The sequence below is a fragment of the Empidonax traillii genome, unplaced genomic scaffold (genome assembly GCF_003031625.1).
Source record: "Empidonax traillii isolate 1590-97213 ecotype Southwest subspecies unplaced genomic scaffold, ASM303162v1 scaffold296:size1881848, whole genome shotgun sequence".
In the NCBI taxonomy this organism is placed as follows: Eukaryota; Metazoa; Chordata; class Aves; order Passeriformes; family Tyrannidae; genus Empidonax; species Empidonax traillii.
The window spans coordinates 960484-975273 of record NW_020955489.1 but is presented as its reverse complement, the minus strand read 5'-3'; the positions used below and the strand labels follow the sequence as shown (position 1 = coordinate 975273).

Below are 14790 nucleotides of genomic sequence, written 5' to 3'. Positions count from 1 at the left end.
TTGCGTGTTGTGTTCTTAAATCAAATGGCATGCCATATTTTAAAAGTCAGCAAGATTAGTCTGTTTGGGGAAACACTGTAACCCATTTCACAGAATGACTGACTTATTTGCCATTATTTCCTAACTGCAGTCAGTCATATGCTGCAACTCTCCCTTTCCCTCCTAACAAAGAGGGAAGACTGGATCAGAAGGGATCATCTCCATAGAAATTGTGTTGGCACAACTTAGACTGGGCATAAATAAGGGTACAGACCAAGAAAACGAGAGCAATTAACTCTTTCAGGCTCTCAAATGACAAAATGCAGTCTTCCACATTTGGTTTCTCAGTAACATGATGTGAAAAGACCCCAGTTCCTAGTGATGGTCTCATTGACACAAAATTGCACTATTCGTCTTGCTCAGGAATGATTCGCATCTTCCTTATGATTTTTAAGCTAGAACATAGTATCTTCCTTATTGTAAAAATTCCAGGTATTAGGGGAACTGAGGATTTCCAAGCACAGATGGCCAGATCTGCAAAATTTGGATCATTTCAGGGTGCTTGAAGCCTGGGAAAGTTGATTTGGCCCTCTGCAATGACAGGGACTACTTGCCAAGTTCCAGTCTAGCTCTGAACTCCTGCAGCATTCTGAGATGCCAATAGCTAGGATTTCTTATTTAGAGATTTGTGTGTTTTCCACTGCAGGGTAAAATGGCAAATAGTGTCTTGTATTTCATAGAACTAGTATGTTTGAGAGAAAAACTGATAGGGGGACAGAGGGAGATAGCAATTACCCATGCAGCTCATATCCTTTGGTCCATTAACTGAGTACCTGAGGATGACCACCCTCATCCTCATCTAGTTAATTCTTGATAACTGATACAAGAATGAGCCCTCCCATGTAGTCCGCAGCTGCCTTTGTAAGCCTTTGCTAGGGCTTGCTTAACCAGCTGCCTGGTTGAAGTCTCCTCACCCTCTCTTTGCCTTCCCGTAACAGGAAAAACATTTTTGTGGTTTCCCAGCAGCTCCCTCCTGGGATGCCTGTGCTTGCTCTGAGCCATGATTGGAAGAGGACCTCCTCAAGGCTGGAGGCTTTCTGGAGTGGATGAGCCAGAGACCTTGACGCACTCGTCATTTCAGACACCGCAGTCTGCCCTGCCCACCATGCCATGGTTGTAGCATGAATCCACAGACAGTTAGTAAGTGCTGTGAGGCAGCCTGAATGTCAGGTATTTTGACCTGAAAAGGCTTCTAGTATGTTGGTTTGATAGTGTGGATAGATGCCTACTACAATAGGCAATTTGTTTGCAGTAAAACCAGAGAAGATCTCGCACCTAAATGACTATTAGTTACATAGGTGCAACTTCATGAACTTCCACCGACCTCCTTTACCTCTTTGATGTGGCCCAGCAAATGCAACTCCAGTTGCATGAAAAGACATGGAGTTTCAATTGCTGTTGCAGATATGGAGTATTTATTTGGTTGTTACAGTATAGCTAAGGCTGGATTCAGGCTCCAGCTCAGCTCTACACTGTCCCGAGGCTGATTCATGGAATATTCTGAAAATAAATGACCTGGGATCAAAACATATTTTTAACATGCTTCTCCTGCAAAATCAGAGAAGTCTTGCATGATTTTGTGATCCAAATAAGCTACCATCTTATTGCCATCTGCACCAATTCTAAGCCAAAAAGAGACCTTTCATATCTGAAACACAGACAGTGATGCAAATCAAAGGTTCGCTCAATCTCAAAATTTTAAGATACATATGAAACAGCAGACACAGTGAAGGACTAGAGAAAAACCATGGACAAATACATTTTGAGGAATTGTGTAAGAACAGACTAGTTATATATAATGCTGCTGCTGATACAGCTTGAAATGGAAGTGATCCATGAGTGATGGATCACAACAGAAACAATAGAGAATGGTATCTGGTCACTACCATTAACAGTGCCAAACTGGTAACAGTAACAAATGTGAACCACATCCCGACACTATCCTTACATTCACCCAACTTGAGGGACTCCCTGTTGCAGGGCACCAGCATTGCAGGCATATCCAGGAAATGATTAAACAGTATAAATAAAAGTACTTTCTAGCTCACATTGGCTACATTTAATTTAAGGGGCTGTCTATACCTCAGACATAACAGGTCTCTTATAGGGAATTATTCCTTGTCAGATAGACTATTGCAAAATAACATTCATTATCTTAACCGGCGCTGTGCTGGAGGTAGGACACCGATGCGATAAATCATTATATCCATTTTGCAAGAGGGCTGGTAGTTTCATTAATAAATAATTTGAACTAAGGGGAAAAGAAAACCTTCTGAGGACTACAGTGTTAGGCACAACCTGGCCGCAGCAGAGTGGTTCGGGGGTTCACCCCTTGAGGTGGGGCAATATAAACTTTTGGAAATAAATATAAACAATGGCAATGAGCTTGTAATTTATATTTTATTTTGCACAAGCTTGCATATATACTGCACATACATTCAGTTTAGAGAAGATGGAAGGCACACAAGGCAATTGAACTACTGTATCCTTTAAGTGGTACAAAGCAAAAAGGTAAAAGTCTGGAGAGTATACAAAAGCTTTAAACACACAAAATAAAATCCACCCCCCCCCAAACATTTTTCCTGTGTTTATCTTAAATTTAGTAGCTGCCAAGCTAGAATTGTAACTTTTTTTCAATCAATTGTCTACTGCACCTTTTTTTTTCCAAACAGACAGGGGAGTCTTATTGTTTTATCTTGTCATCAATTAATATTACAGTACATCCTTGGTAATACAAAATTGTACACCTTCATCAAATAAATTAGGATAAATTAAACCAATAAATTATGCAAAGTCTTCAGAACAATAGACGACAACAAAAAAATCCACAGTTGAAATTGCCTCTAGCTAAAAAATAAAATAAAAAAAAAATCAAAAATTGACTTTATCAGTTCAGTTATTGTACTATCTTCAAATTAAAGGGTCTTTATTACAAAAAAAAAAGAGCTTAATAATGCTATTTACAACATATTGCTAAATAATATAAAGGCAGTGTTTTGTCACTTTTGTAACTATATACATATGAGTAATGGCTGGGACAATATCAGTTTAAACCTTAACCTTTGACTCTTCTGGGCAGCATTAAAACCAACCTTAAGAGGCTTTTTTTTTTTCCTTCTTTTTTTAGTTTCTGACTCTTCCACGTTATATGATAATGAGATGGTTATTGTGTTTGTCTACTATCTCACTAGAGTGGTACAATTAATGCAGAAAGTATGGATTTTGGAGAAAAATGTAAGCTCACTGTTTCTTCTAGATTTGTTTCTACATATCCCAGTATTTGTGCATTTGGAAGGTGGCTGCTTTGGGAGAGAGGTGACTGTGGCTCAGATGAAAAGACTAAATAAAGTCATAGTGCCACCACCTTTCATACACTAAAAAGGATATTCCTAAGAAGATACAAAGGTTAAATACCAGTTTTCATCCCAGCTCTAAATATGAGCATTTTTAGCTTCAGTTTATAGATGGTTTACAACCAACAGTTCTACAGAAAACAAAATTGCATTTCCTTCAACAGAACATTTAAGTGCAATACAGTAACTGCTTACTCATATAAACCAGTTACATTCCTTAAGGGGAGCTTTTTGAAAACAATGCGTATTGGAATTTTCAAACACATAGTTGGTACCAGAAGGAAACATTTGCACTATTAACACCAATGATTGCTATATAATACACATGGCAAATATAGTTTTTGCTTTCACTTCTCATGTACAGTGCTCATTTTGGGGGTTTTGTAAACCACTTTCCATTTTTAATATATATATATATATCTTTCTGTATATATATATATGTATAATCTTTCAATGCTGCTGGTGAAAATCCTATCTTTAAAGCCACAAAATCTTCACCTTTATTTCTTAATTAATATTAACCTGTGGAAAAAAAACATTTTTCTATTAACTGACTTCATATACATAGAAAAAAATTCTGCAATTTTACAGAAACTGTTATTACCCATTCCCTTGACATCTGATGAAAGAGACTTTAGCTTTTAAAAGTAGAGAGCTGGATTTTCAAGAATGCTTTCAACTATCTACACAGTTACTGTAGTGTTTCTTATAAATTCAACAGATGTTTTCAGAATGTAGTTATTAAAATCTTATGTCTTTATGCAAGAACAGCCATAAGGTTGAATATTTACATTGCTTTATAAAAGTTCCCCTCGATTTTCAATGTTCACCCACATACCTGGTACAGTAACAAAGATTCTTCAAACTTAAAACACTTTAATTAAATAATACTCAGAGGCACAAAGCAAACCTCAGGAATACATGGGTGAACACCTTCTTAAATAATTACTACATTCTAACATCTTCCACGTGTTTACCATTAAATGTGAAACGTTCCCATTAAACAACCAGAGATACAGTAAGAATTAAATGTTTTGTAGTTTTCAAATAGAACATTCTTTTCACAAAACATAACAAATGTCTAAAATAGGTTCTTAATCTAGATAGGAAAAAGGTAAGCTTTTCACTTCATACGCATATTTTGTGTGTGTGTGTGTTTCTGTGTAAATATACATACATATGCCCACACGTGTTGTCCTGTGTGTGACTACATATGTATATGTATATGCACATATGTCACGTATGAAATATTGCTTCTATACTACTTTTCATCAGGCTAAGAAAACACAAGATTTGCACCACAGTTACAAAAAATTGGCTTCTACAAGAATTTTCAAAACTTGAATGCTGCTCAAACAATTGAGAAAAAATAATTTGCATTATCAAACTGTTCTAAAAATTCTCTTCTTCAAAAACGTATTCTCCTGCTTTGTTTTTTTTTTTTTTTAAATTTTTAAAAAGACACAAAATATGCATAGCTATCAACATTATGTCAAACAGCTGGAAAAAAAAAAAGTCAGTGTTTATTGCAGCTGTAGTAATTGAAAAATAAAGTTTAAAAGATGAAAATTGTAAGCCACAGAAGGCACAAGAACAATTGTACTTGTGGGGGAAAAACTGGTATTTTGAAGGATTTTTTTATCCTTCCGCTGGTGCATTTAAGGTCTAGGCACAGACTATAACCTCAAGTTTATATGCAGAAATAAATCTGAATTAGCAGTAAATGAATGGCAAGATGGGGTTTCTACATGGATTTTGAAATTCTTTTCCTATGTAAACTTTTCATTATAATAAAAGTAGCCTCCTGCCTTTTAGCCATTTTTAGTGAAATAATATTGAGATAATTTAAAAGAAACTGGATTCTACTTAGAATTTAGTACGAGCTATGCCATGTATTTGTAATTTTAGGTGTATTGGGAGGCACAAAGGCAATATGGCTATAAAATGCAGAAAAATCATGTAACTGGAATGATCAAATTATCATTTATTCAGACCAAGGAGGTTTTTATTTTGTTTTTAAGATGAAATTTCTATTCCTAATTCCTATGCCTCATTCACTATTGGATTAAGCTACTCATAAATAAATAAATAAATGCAACAACATCAAGTGTTGAGTACACAATTTCACTTATTTAGATTATATGAATCCCATTCAGCCAAATAATAATAATAATAATAATAATATTAATAATATTAATAATAATATAATAATAATATAATAGTAATAATAAAAGCAACTGTAAAATCACAGATTGAGATGGCAGATAGTAGTATGTCCACGTAGTATTACTGAAGTATGGCTTTGCTTTCTTATGTCCAAGGTGACAATGCAGAGTTATATTTTGTATCTGATGGTATGCCAATGATGAACTTACTGTACTAAAAATTGAGCATTTTATGCCACTTCTTCCCATAAATCAAAAAAGTGCATGAACACAATTTCCATCCTCAGAATTCACTGGAGTTACATTTTTATGAAGTGTAATGTTTACCAAATCATGCACACACACATTTAAAAAGAAAGAAAAAATGAAATAAAGAAAACAAAATAAAATGAAAGAAAATGTAAGAAAATAAAATAAAGAAAAGTAAATCCTGTCTACTGTAAGGATACATACACTATTAGGTACTCTCAGAGAGTCTAAGATCAAGATTTGTTTTGCTTTTAATGCATAGTGAAAATGTTGGCACTTCATCCCATGCTATTGTCTGCATTGCCTATACTCCACAGATACTGCCAGTGCTTGAAAAGAATGACAGGGAATCGTAGGATTGTGCTGTTTAATTTGAAGTCAGCAGGTTTTTAAGGCTTTCTGCTAACAATAATTGCTTTCATACATTTCTGTCTATCAGCAGTATTTGTAAATGAAGTGAAATTGCAATGATCAGGTCAGCTCTTTAGTCACATGGGTAAACTTTCACTCTCCAAAGTCAAAATGTAATTTTAAAATAAAGAAGATACCAATATCCTCGATGGTCTAAATATAATTCACAGCTAATTAGGAATTTCCTCGGGATTTAGACTGAATTATGTAGGGGAAAACACTATTGATGATAACAATAAATTCTTACTGCATCCGTACAAAAGACGACAAAGAAAATGACAAATACAGTGTGCCATAGCATATTCAACCTTCCCCCAAACTTCTGGAGACCGTATCTTTCTGAAAACATGAGAAAAGGAGAGCCACTGAAGAAAGCACGAGAACTAGCAGCCAGCTTTCTTTCTGTCACTTCGGGGTATAGTATTCAGGCAGATTCAGATCCATCATGGACTTTACACTGTAGCTCAGGTTTTGGTCAACACTAGCTCCAGCTTCAGAAGATGAGTGCAGCACATTGCTCAGATAGATTTTTTCCTTTTTTTTTTTTTTTTTCTAAAGCTGCACTTAGTGTAGTTTTAAAAATCTAATTTGGCTATCTGAACCCTGCATAGCCAGGAGGACGCTGATTTTTGTATATGCTTGAGTAGATTTTTATGAAAATGTAATTTTTATTCTTCTGATTAGGAAAAGACTAATTATATTTTACAGCTACAAACAAGCCTTTTTTTTTTTTTTCCTTTGCCTCAGCATTGTGAGGTGAAGACTCTTCTACCATATCTATGATCATTCAAAAAGTGCTTTTCAGAACAGATGTCAAATATGGACAGAAAACTTTGTATACTGGAAAGGGGATCTTGGGAGGCAGAATGGACTAAGAAAAGAATAAATTTAGGGACAAATGCCACTTAAAGTAAGACCAAGACATGGCAACATAGGACGCTGAAGGTTTCATTTTTACTCTATGGAGAGTGAAATGCTTCCGCTTTAGTAAGCTGACCATATTCCAAAATTAGTGTGGTTGATACGATATTGTGCATGAATTACTGGCCTAACCCTGCAAGAACGGTATTTGATTTGTGCAAACATCCCTTGCTGCAATTTAGAGAAGCAACAACCTGGCATGTTGATTACTGGTGCAGGGTATCTGTCATTTCTGCAAGGAAAGCATGAAGAATAGAGTTTGTTTTTTTGGGTGTCACTTCTTGGAGTGAGTACCTAAAATAAATGTTGTATTTGTTTTGAAGTATGAAACGAAATCTAGTTATTGATTAAAAAGTATATAAATACAAATAAAAAAGCTTGAAGCTTATGAAGTGACTCCACAGAGTTCAGACCTTTAGCAGTATAAACGTAATATAAACTTCATTGTCTGTAGTATTGTGCCATGACATTAGTCTCACCAAGACAAAATGCCACTTTGCAGCAAGCAATAAATCTGACAAAGCATTTTTAAACATAATGCCCTAACTTGCTAAGACAGGCTTTTACACACTTCCAAACTCTTCTCCCTGAAAATTAACCCCGTTGATTCTTCAAATGTTAAGGGTCTCGGGCAAAAGTAAACCAAAGGCTGAAGTAAAATAACCATCCCCTTGGAACTAAATGAAAACTTATATCCAGGAGGGATCAGTCTAATTTCATATACATATATATATGTATGCGATACACATATATATGAAATTAAAATAGAGACACACATGACTTGGGCATCAGAAGGGGACTGCTACTTTCATACATTCATAAATAGCTGCTGAACTCTCTACTCATGAAGAAGCTCTTGTAGGCAGTTTGGGGATTTGAAAATCTCAGGGACCTCACTGTCCAGCTTACAGATGACCTTGTATATGGCCTTCTTCCAGGAAGGATCAACATCTTTGCCTGCGATAATGGCATTGAAAAACTCCCGTAACGTGATCTGAGCCACTTCCAGGAATCTCTCTGGAACCTGCTGATACAAGGAGACAATGGCATTAATACAGTTTTCAATTTCAAGTCTCTGGTTCTTCAAAGGAAACTGAGCTAAGTTCTTTCTTTCAGAAAGGGGCTTACATAGCACCTGCATTTTCTAAATGTGGCAGCCTTCTATTCTCTTATGCAAAGCTGTTATATATAGTACTATAGCAATAACTTTTATAACATGTGTTAAAGATCTTTATAAAGTCTACTGACAGAATGTAGGTAACAAAATGTTACTGTCTGAGTTTGGAGAGTGGGGGATTTATGGGATATAATTAGCAGGAGGGGAAACAAACACAATTGTCTTTAAGGAAAGAAATCTCTGCTTGATATTTTACCCGTGCATTTAGGGCTATGTTCCCCTCTCCATGTGAGGACTAATATGAAAGTTATGCATGCACAGAAAGCCCTTTGTACCTCTGTGCTTAACTTTGGTTACAACCAGTGCTGAAAGCTATCAAAGAAATGGAGTACCTCTGAATGTTATTTGTAGTTTAAAAACAAGCAAGATAGCCTTCAGCTAGTTGCTTGCTTCTCTGGCTGCTATGCATGAGAACCCCATCAGATGGCTTTCTCAAGAGACATTATGGTTTCCCCTTTTTTTTTTTAAGTGTACAAAAAGCACCGTAACCTCTTCATTTGGGTGTATTGTGCTCCAAATGGCTACTGAGTTGGGATGCTTTAAACTCATTTGTGGTTTCTAAATGTCACTGTCACTTCATGGGTAAGTCAAACAGTCAGCTAGCGGGAACATGCCGCTCTGATAAACCCCTGAACTACGGGTGAATATTAAAACCCACAGTTACCTCCAAACTTTAGTAATTCATTCTAAATAGATGTCTCAGGCACCAGCACCACCTTCTTACCCTTTGCCTTAAATGATTCAAAAGCAATCACTATAATGAACTGTAGGGCAGTTGCAAGGTTGAGGTAATCTCCATAAAGGTATTCTTTTCTTTTATTACGGAAATATGGCTTCACAGCTCTACAACTGCTAATACATGGCCGGCCAGTAGCCAGCACACTTATAATAGCAAGTATTCCCTCTCTGCTATTCTTTACCCCCTCCGGCAAGAGGAGTTCTCCGACCTACACTAGGAGCCACTTGAACCCTTCCTGTGACCAACAGACACTTGGGCAGATCTCACTCATTTACTGAATTCATGTCACATTGCCAGATCAGGACCAGCTCCTTATTCTCTACTTCAGGCTTTTGTCCTTCTCCTTTTTGAAGCCACTCTCAGAAAACTTGCCTGGAAATGTGTCTGATTAATCTGATACCACAAAGCTCTGGAGCCTCACTCACCTATCACTATTGGGGAAACACTAGCAGTTTGCTAGCCATGTTTTGCCATCAGATGAGCATGAGATCAGCTCCCCCTGACACCAGCTGACAAACTCTGCTTCCAGAAGCCCCACAGAAGTCCTCTGTCTACCTCTGAGAGTGAAATCCAGCCCCTTCCCCCAATTTTTCTCTGCTCCCAAAGACAGGTTGCCTTCTGTGGAAATTTTTCATTCAACAGGACACACAGGAAGAAACATTTATTTTTGCAGATGCTCTATTACACCAACATTTAAGAGAAAAAAATTTAACTATTATGTTTCACTATGCTTTTCTCATTCCTGCATTGCTATACAAAAAGGATATGCTTTTTCTGTTCATGCAGTTAAAACAAGGCTGCTCACGTTCTGTTCATCACCCTTGGTATTCCAGGGTGCTAACCAAGGGGAAGGAGTTTTTGATTACTAGAAGTCAAGAAATGTAGTAGATAACCAACTTAATGAAGTAGATACTGATGTTAGTTCATGGGGGCAAAACCTTTTGGTTTTGGTATCCACTCCAGAGGACCAACATTAGATGCCTTTCTTCCTTTCCAAGCTGCTAGACATGGGAAAGAGGAAATTACCTCCATAAGAAGAATAAAGTCTAAATGCAAAAAGTTCTACCCGTCCTTCCTACCTCATGGTTATGCCCATGACAACTTTAAATAGAGAAGAGACAATCCAGGCTTTAAATTGAGCCTTTGTCATTCAGTTTCTACCTGTACACTTGATAATTCAGTACACTTGATAAGGTAGAGGATGCTGCTTCTGCATGGAGTAGGCAGTGTGAAACCCCTAAACCACTAGCTTTCAGGCCTTCCACCCTTGTAGAGACACACAGGTTTTTCTTTTAGACTAAGAGTTATCTTTTATGGTCTAACTTTATTGTACCTGAGTCACATCTACAGGGTTGGGCCCCTTTGAACCCAGTACAACAGGCTGCAGAGAGCAGCCCATAAACATAATAGGAATGAATATAATAGTGAACGAAGGTCTACGGGGGCTTTGAAGAGACCCAACTTTTCAGCTGCTTCTTTTGGATGCTTCACCTTGTAATGCTGAATTCCCAAAGGTCTCCCCTACTCCTCAGGCATTAGAGCCATTCCTAGTTCTTTCCTTTTGGGATGTTATTAGTAATTTTTCATGTCAGACTGGATTACACACGTTACTTTGCATGTTGTAATGTGAATTCCATTGTGATTAATCCCCACAGGATGGTACGCCAGCCAACACTTTTCCTTTCTAGAAAGAGTTTCTGCAGAGGCCTTTTTTGTTTGCTTTTCTTTTTTTTTAATAAAGAAAATACTAGTGAAGTCCGTAGACTGAAAATAAATATTTAAATGCATGGGTAGTTATATTTTTCAGTGGGCAATTAATCAGTCAGCCACGGTAATTATGTGTCTGGGGGTGGCATTTCCCTGACCCTAAGTGATGGCGACCTATTCAGCGCATCTTTACACCTAACTGACTGAACATCTCTGAAGTAGGAACATCTGCATAAAATGCTTCAGTGACGAATAAACTCCATCTACATTGCTTTTAATAGAACCAACAATCCCTAGTATGAACCCAGGGCATTTTCTTAGCATCAGGTGGCAGCAGTCAATCAAAGAATCACACAGTACATTCACCAGGAGGATAGACAATGAGGTCTGCTCAGGGGGAGGCTAGGTGGGTTTCAGGCTGAAGCCTCCACATCAGACTGATTTAGAAAGAAATCACACTTTGCCGCATGCTTTGTCAATGTAATCTCACTTCACTGCCAAGGAAAAAAGTCACAGGCCAAACTCTGGGCTAGTGTAAATCAGTAGGGCTCTACCAGCCTCAGTGCAGTTACGCTGATTTACACCTGGTACGCATCGGTCCTGTACTTTCTAACGCAGTCCAACAACCTCCACAGTGCCCCTTCTTAAGCCTTAGCAGTGTTAACACATCTCCTTTGTCTATGAAAACTTGGAGGGAATTAAAGCTCTCATCTGCTCTTGTCTATTTATGCTGTTTAAACTACTGGCATTGTCCTTGGCTTGAACAACAAACCTGAACTATTTCACTCCTGGGTTTGTATGTGCAACTATCATGCCGAACCATTTGGCTAGCACTGTGGGGGAGTGCTTTGTTAAAAATACTCAGCACAGACTATTTCTATGTGAGCAAAAGTATAGTTCCAATGGCTCAAAAGTTGGAACCAAGTCAGACCTAACTCACTCTTTTTTCATACAGAAACGTACACAACTGGAGAAATACCTGTTGAATTTATTTTCAAGGAAAACATTACTAAAAAGAAAGGGGGAATTGAGAAGGGGAGGGCAGTTCCTCAGCAGGTCGAAGTTAGAGTTGCCTGAGGAAAGTCAGTGAAGCAACACTAATTTTAAGCTAATAAAGAGGATCAGGCTTCCCTTTCTGATGGACTTTAAAAATCACCATTGTGAAGAAGGGCACACTAGAAGTAGCTACGTGTCTCAAATTGGTGGATCAGTGATCCTTCACTGTTTTTCTTATTATTAGGTTGCCTTGTATCTTCTGTCCTTTATTAGTTAATTCATTTAGTTTTTGGGTTGTGCAGCAAAGACTTTTTCTCCCTTTCCTCCCATTCCTCTCATCTCCTCCCATTCCCGAGCCCTCCTCCTCTTCCCAGTTGCTTTACCTTCAAGGATGATTTGTTTTATTAAACTGACTGTCCCCAGCCTCTGCAGTACATAATAAAAGCCTGACATAGCAGCCTGCCTGCCTTCTGTGTCCTGCAGATACTCATCATAAGTGTCAGGACATACCAAGGTTAGCGGTCACTGGAAGTGCGCTCGCTGGCTCAAGCCTTGCCAAACATGCTTGGCAGCTGAATGAATGTCACAGAGAATAGAAGGGGAATTACAAAGGTTAGAAAGAAGACAGTCTCTCTGCTTTTTTTTTTTTTTTTTTTTTTTCTGGAGATATATAAGCTGATTTTTCACACTTCTGAAATAAACATCAGCTCATTCACAGTCCCTTTCCAGCACCTAAATCTCTCCTATTGTCGAGCAAACCTTTAATTTCTACCCAAGCCTTATTGCTTCATTAGCAAAATAAGATGCTTAATTTTCTCTTAATAGAAAAGGGGGAAACTATCAAAACCAAATGACAAAACAAATCACCATTTTGCTCTAAGATTTATATGTGCATTTCATGTCGTTAATCCTATTAAGGGTGGACTTCTTCACAGTTAATCTTTTAAACTTTCAAAAATTCTTGCTCAAGTGGTAAATCTAGATGATAGGAAAAGCAATACAGATGTAAAGATCACAGAATTGTGAAAGTCAAGTTAAAACTGATATTCCAAAGAATTGTGTTTTGTTTTTTTACTATAAAAGGGCAATAAAATGCTGACTGTAAGAAGACAATGTCAAGGAGAAAAGGGTATTGGTATTTTGGATACTCTTGACTGCTCGCCTTGGAGAGAGAGTTATTCTTGTCACAAACCCTTTTGTCTGCATCTGCTGACTGCTTGCCTGTAGCCAGCAGCATACTTTAACTGTTTTGTCACCTCCTAACATCACATGCATCAGCTGTTGTGCTTTTGTTACGGGTATTGTAGAGCTAATCCACTGTGGCTGTTCTACTGTGCAGTAAATAAAACAGAAACTGCTTCTCAGACAATTCTGCATGAATATTTCAGATGGCTTTTACAACTCTGATTCACAAAATAAAATACACCCCCCCCAAACTAGACTCAGATGCCTCAAAGCTAATTGCATGCAGTGACCTCAGGCATCAGAAACAACTGTTTTAGTCGGATAAATGAATAGCAGACCTTTCTAAAGTTATTCTTTAAAAATACTAAACATACTTCTGTCCTTGTAATTTTATTTGCATATAAATTTTTTTCTTTAGAAGACTTCAGGTTTTTGGCAGAGGCAATTTTGAAATATTTTGTCCCAACAACATGCTTAAAACACCTCTGAAATATTTTCTTGCATAAATGCAAGAGTCTGGGAAGTCAGTTTAATTTTACTTGGGCATTAAATATTTTTAACCATAGAAATAATTTTATAAAGTTCCTAAACTTCTCCTTCCAACTTTCCTAGAACAGGGAATAAAATATTTACTCAGAAGTTCATTTTCTGCAGCTGATTGCTAAACTGTCCTAAAGCAGGGTGGCTTTGAGCATGTTCACAGGGGCAACAGTAGCAAAGCTCACCATGAGGTCTGAAGCAGAAAAGACACCCTAGGAAAGGAGACAAACAGGTGAAGTACTTTACCGAGCATTCATTCACCCTTGCACACACATGATTCCTCTAAACAAACTCTCCTATCCCTGCTGTTTGTTAAGTAAATATTGATCAAGGAGAGACATATCTCCTGACAGCAGTAGCACAAGCTAGGGACTTGTACTGCAGACAGAGTGGACTTAAATGGATAAACTCAGATGCTTTAGGAAGGCCACACAGAGATTACCAGATAAAAAGGCAAGAAGTCAGAGCTGGCTTTCCTTTCTCCTCTGCAGGGAGTTGGGACCCGGTTACACAGAACCTCCGTGATAGAAAGAAAAATCATCTGCTCCCAGACACAGTCTTATAAAGTAAGAAGCCTGTGTCTTTGGTGCCCAAATGACTTCTATTTTCCTCTCTTGCCAGCTGACACATTAATATTGCATGCAATAACTGGGGAGTTTAAGGCCCTCTCCTTGAGAACATGTGGGAGGCTACCAAGGGTCAGTTTCTCAGCAGTGTAAATTTTCACCACCCCACTGGTTTCAACAGAAAGTTTACACTGCCTGTGGATGGTCCCTCTCTGGTTGGGCTGGGGTGGGGTACACATTTTCCTCAGGAGCACTTTTTTCCCATTCATATTCCAAGTGAGTGGTTCACTCTGATGCCTGTGGGATAAAATACACACCCTTAACACATGTAAGGGTGCCCAGTTCAGGCTCATAAGCAAACAGCGAAGATTTATTGGAATGATGCGTCCAATGGTAATATAGCTGCAGAGAGCAGTAGCAAAATTGTCAAGTCATTAGTGGCTCTGGTTTCTTGTAAAATTTCAGCAATATGTAACTGCAACCTCATTTTAGGAAACTACCGAATTCTGGGTGGACATAAGAAGTAATGCAAGTGCTTCTTGGAGCACATTTTAAAGCAGTCTTCAGAGACTGGATCAAAAGCCTCTGAACCAGTAGCAAGGCAACCATAAAGCTATTCACCTTGTTGGGAGGGGGGGCAGAGGGGAAGGATTAGATGTTAATTTTCAGTACAGGGTCCCATGTTTAGAAGTACCAAGACCAACGCAATCGTTCTAATATTGTAACAGCGTCAGACAACTGC

The 14790-nt window shown here is 37.9% G+C and overlaps 1 protein-coding gene across 5 annotated transcripts in view; it reads right to left on the bottom strand.

Moving 5' to 3' along the window:
- Positions 1-2420: 2420 nt before the first annotated feature.
- Positions 2421-14790, bottom strand: part of PROX1 (prospero homeobox 1) — a 50345-nt gene continuing 37975 nt past the window's right edge. For 3 of the 5 annotated variants that reach the window (XM_027890741.1, XM_027890745.1, XM_027890743.1), the window contains exon 5: positions 2421-8165. In XM_027890741.1, coding sequence (XP_027746542.1) covers positions 7977-8165 — 189 coding nt within the window. In that variant the 3' untranslated portion in view covers positions 2421-7976. The remainder of the gene's footprint in view (positions 8166-14790) is intronic. The other 2 variants (XM_027890744.1, XM_027890746.1) reach the window with 1 other exon arrangement.